Source organism: Perkinsus marinus (genome assembly GCF_000006405.1).
Source record: "Perkinsus marinus ATCC 50983 genomic scaffold scf_1104296964148, whole genome shotgun sequence".
NCBI classification, from domain to species: domain Eukaryota; phylum Perkinsozoa; order Perkinsida; family Perkinsidae; genus Perkinsus; species Perkinsus marinus.
The window spans coordinates 55,691-58,716 of NW_003204792.1; the positions used below are offsets into that span (position 1 = coordinate 55,691).

Sequence of the window (3,026 nt, forward strand, 5' to 3'; positions counted from 1 at the left end):
CATTGTACGGTATCCCAGTCCAACAGGATAAGTTCAGGGATGCTAATCTATAGGTCCCTGGATCGAATCCTAGTTGTTCCTAATCTTTGTGAAGATTATATTACCAAAAGTGAAACTAGAATTCCCTTATTATTCTTGAACTGAAATCGCTGGAGTCATGCAAACACCGAGTTTATATATGAGTGCTAGTCGTAAATCAAGACCACGTGTTGTACGGACGATTCACTTCATACAGGGGGAGATGTTTTTATTTTTATCAGTGGAGTTTCATCCTGGTGATATGAAAAACACTAGTGAAAAACACATTTCACGACTACTGCATATCACCGCGAATATCGCGTTTTACGCCACTTCACGTAAAACGGGTTGTGAAACTCCAATGAATTTAAAGACACTAATGACATATTATTTTTTTCGCGTAACTGTTGGGCTTGAGTTTCCAACAGTGTCGTCCTTTGAAATTCGATTTGTAGTCGGCGTCGTTATCTCCCCAGCTGTAGGTTAATTATTATCACAGCACGTGGATGTCTATGGTCTGCGATATCGGCCGAGATCCGTTTATGTTGGATAAAATCAGCTTTTGGCAAACTGGACAGTTTCTGGCGGCGATTTCTCGGTTGGGACTATTCGATGAGAAATTGTGAGTTTTTTTCGGAGAGTCATTTTTTATTTTATTGGGAATTTTCAGATACTCTAATGTGGCTGATGTCATCACGAAGGATATGAGTTTGTATAAGGATCCGGAAACGCTGGCATCAACTCTATGGGCGATGGCGAAAGTGGGTGATTTTTTCCGTTAGTGAAAAACGGGCGTTTTTAGTCTGGGTTCGTCCAAGGGAACTTCGTGGAAGCGTCGTTGGCGTCGGCGAATTCGTTGATTAATGCAACTAACAACAACATGAACGCTTGGAGCCAAATTTTGTGGAGTCTTATTCAGCAAGGTATTTCTCACTGGAGTTTCACCACCCTAGTGATATGGAAAACATATTTCACGACTGCTGCATATCACCGCGAATATGGTGTTTTTCGCCGAGTTTTACGACGCCACTTCACGTAAAACGGGGGAAACTCTAATGTTGGAGTAGGAATATATCTTTTCTTTCCTCAGCTGAGCTCAGAAGTTTCCAAAGCTGATTATACGAATCCGGGTAGAAATGTACAGAAACCAACAGGAAATTCCCAAAATTTCATTTTGTAGCAAACCATGTGCATATTCTTCTCCGACACTGCATGTCGTCAGGTTGCGACCCAAGCAGCGATACACGAATGGCGAATATTGTGGAATTTGTCGCGCAGTTGCCGGTTCCAGTTCATAGGGGACATTTTAGAAGACTTCATCAAGCGGCTGACGTTCTTGAGGAGGAGTCTCCCATGCGAAAGTATTGTATTGGATGATTGGAGTTTCACCATAGTGATATGAAAAACACTAGTGAAAAACATATTTCACGAATACTACATATCATCGCGAATATCGCGGTTTTTCACCGAGTTTCGCGCCACTAAACTCGTTTGGAACTCCATTATATAGTTCAAAAAACTCGTAATTTTGATGAGAATCTATTTGAAACTACATCGTTAACATTGCTATGAATATGTGATGTGGTAATGGTAACTCTTCGAGACTATGATAGCGACAAGTTATTCACTATCATTAATCCCGGAATAGAAAACGCACAATCTTCACATTTCTGTTGGAGGAAATTTCTGGAATTTTTAATTTTTTTTTCTGTACACATTTTTTGTATGTATGAGTTGATCTCGGGAGTTTCATCACTCATTATAGAATTTCACAGAATTCTTATATTCTCACCAACACATGTACGTATATTTTCTCACATTTTTTGTGTAGGTATTTAAGACATCCACTGAGCAGCGCCACCGCTCTTCCCCCTAGAGATAGTAGACGTGAGTTTTACGGTAATCGATTATGTGAATTTTCCCGTGGATTTTAGGTAATCAAATTACTAATCAAATTGCCAAGGTTTTGACAGAAAGCGACCTTCTACCGACTCGTGCGATTGGTGAGTGAAAATAAAATTTGAGGAAATTCTCATCGATCTTCGTGAATTTCTAATAATCAGCTGAGGAAAGCAAAGATATATTTTTACTGCAGATACTCGTGTGATGGTATCGCCGAGTTGCAGCTCGATATTGGATATCGCTATTAGTGCGGAGGGAAGTGGCTCGGCTGCTACTCCCGTCAGTGGTTTTATTATTGCGGCTGGTGACACTGACCATAGACAGATGCGTGAGTATTCGATTGTAGTTGGTGACATTGGAGTTTCACTCGTTTTACGCGAGGTGAAAAACGCGATATTCGCGGTGATATGCAGTAGTCGTGAAATATGCTTTTCACTAGGGTTTTTCATATCACTAGGGTGAGACTCCAATATTAAAATTCCAATTATTTTTATTTCTGTGCACATCTACCTGAGTTTTATAGGTAGTGAGGAAACTCCTTATTTTTAATATTCATTGTGGTTGGTGACACTGGACAAATGCGCGAGTGTTCGGTTGTAGTTTGTGATAATATGAAAATCCAAGGAAACTCTTTAAGGTTAGTGAGGAAATACCCCAGCTCAGCTAGAGAGCGAACATATGTGAATTCATTCAGGAGTGGTTTCCGCGAGCACCGAAGGTTCGAATAGTTATTATGGTGGCTTTGGTATGAAAGTTCAGCCCCATGCTGATCACGAATTCGAACATATACGTACCGGGCAGAATTTGATGTATCAGCGGATTTTGGCTAGACGAGGGTTGACGGTTTCGATCATCGGTGAAAATGAGTGGAAACGAGCGCACGAGAGGTAAGTACCCTTGAGTTGATCGAGGTTCGAGTTGGTGTTTTAGTGGTGAGGAGGAAGAGTTTTTGAGGAAGAAATTGGAGGAAGTTGGGATGGCATGCTGATTTTTGGTGGTGTGTATTTGTTTCTGATCAACAGTTTCTGAAAATGCCTGTTTGTTGTGTTCTAAAGTGGTACGAGTTGCTCGTGTGATGGTATTGGAATGGTATAGCAATGAAATGC

The 3,026-nt window shown here is 40.8% G+C and overlaps 1 protein-coding gene across 1 annotated transcript in view; it reads left to right on the plus strand.

The window, feature by feature from the left end:
* The window catches only part of Pmar_PMAR007570 (hypothetical protein), a 6,403-nt gene extending 3,489 nt beyond the window's left edge, over positions 1-2,914 (plus strand). The window contains exons 11-19 of the mRNA XM_002770952.1: positions 518-640; positions 689-779; positions 821-941; positions 1,241-1,379; positions 1,850-1,905; positions 1,953-2,021; positions 2,114-2,248; positions 2,615-2,807; positions 2,851-2,914. Coding sequence (XP_002770998.1) covers positions 518-640; positions 689-779; positions 821-941; positions 1,241-1,379; positions 1,850-1,905; positions 1,953-2,021; positions 2,114-2,248; positions 2,615-2,807; positions 2,851-2,908 — 985 coding nt within the window. The 3' untranslated portion in view covers positions 2,909-2,914. The remainder of the gene's footprint in view (positions 1-517; positions 641-688; positions 780-820; positions 942-1,240; positions 1,380-1,849; positions 1,906-1,952; positions 2,022-2,113; positions 2,249-2,614; positions 2,808-2,850) is intronic.
* Positions 2,915-3,026: the final 112 nt, after the last annotated feature.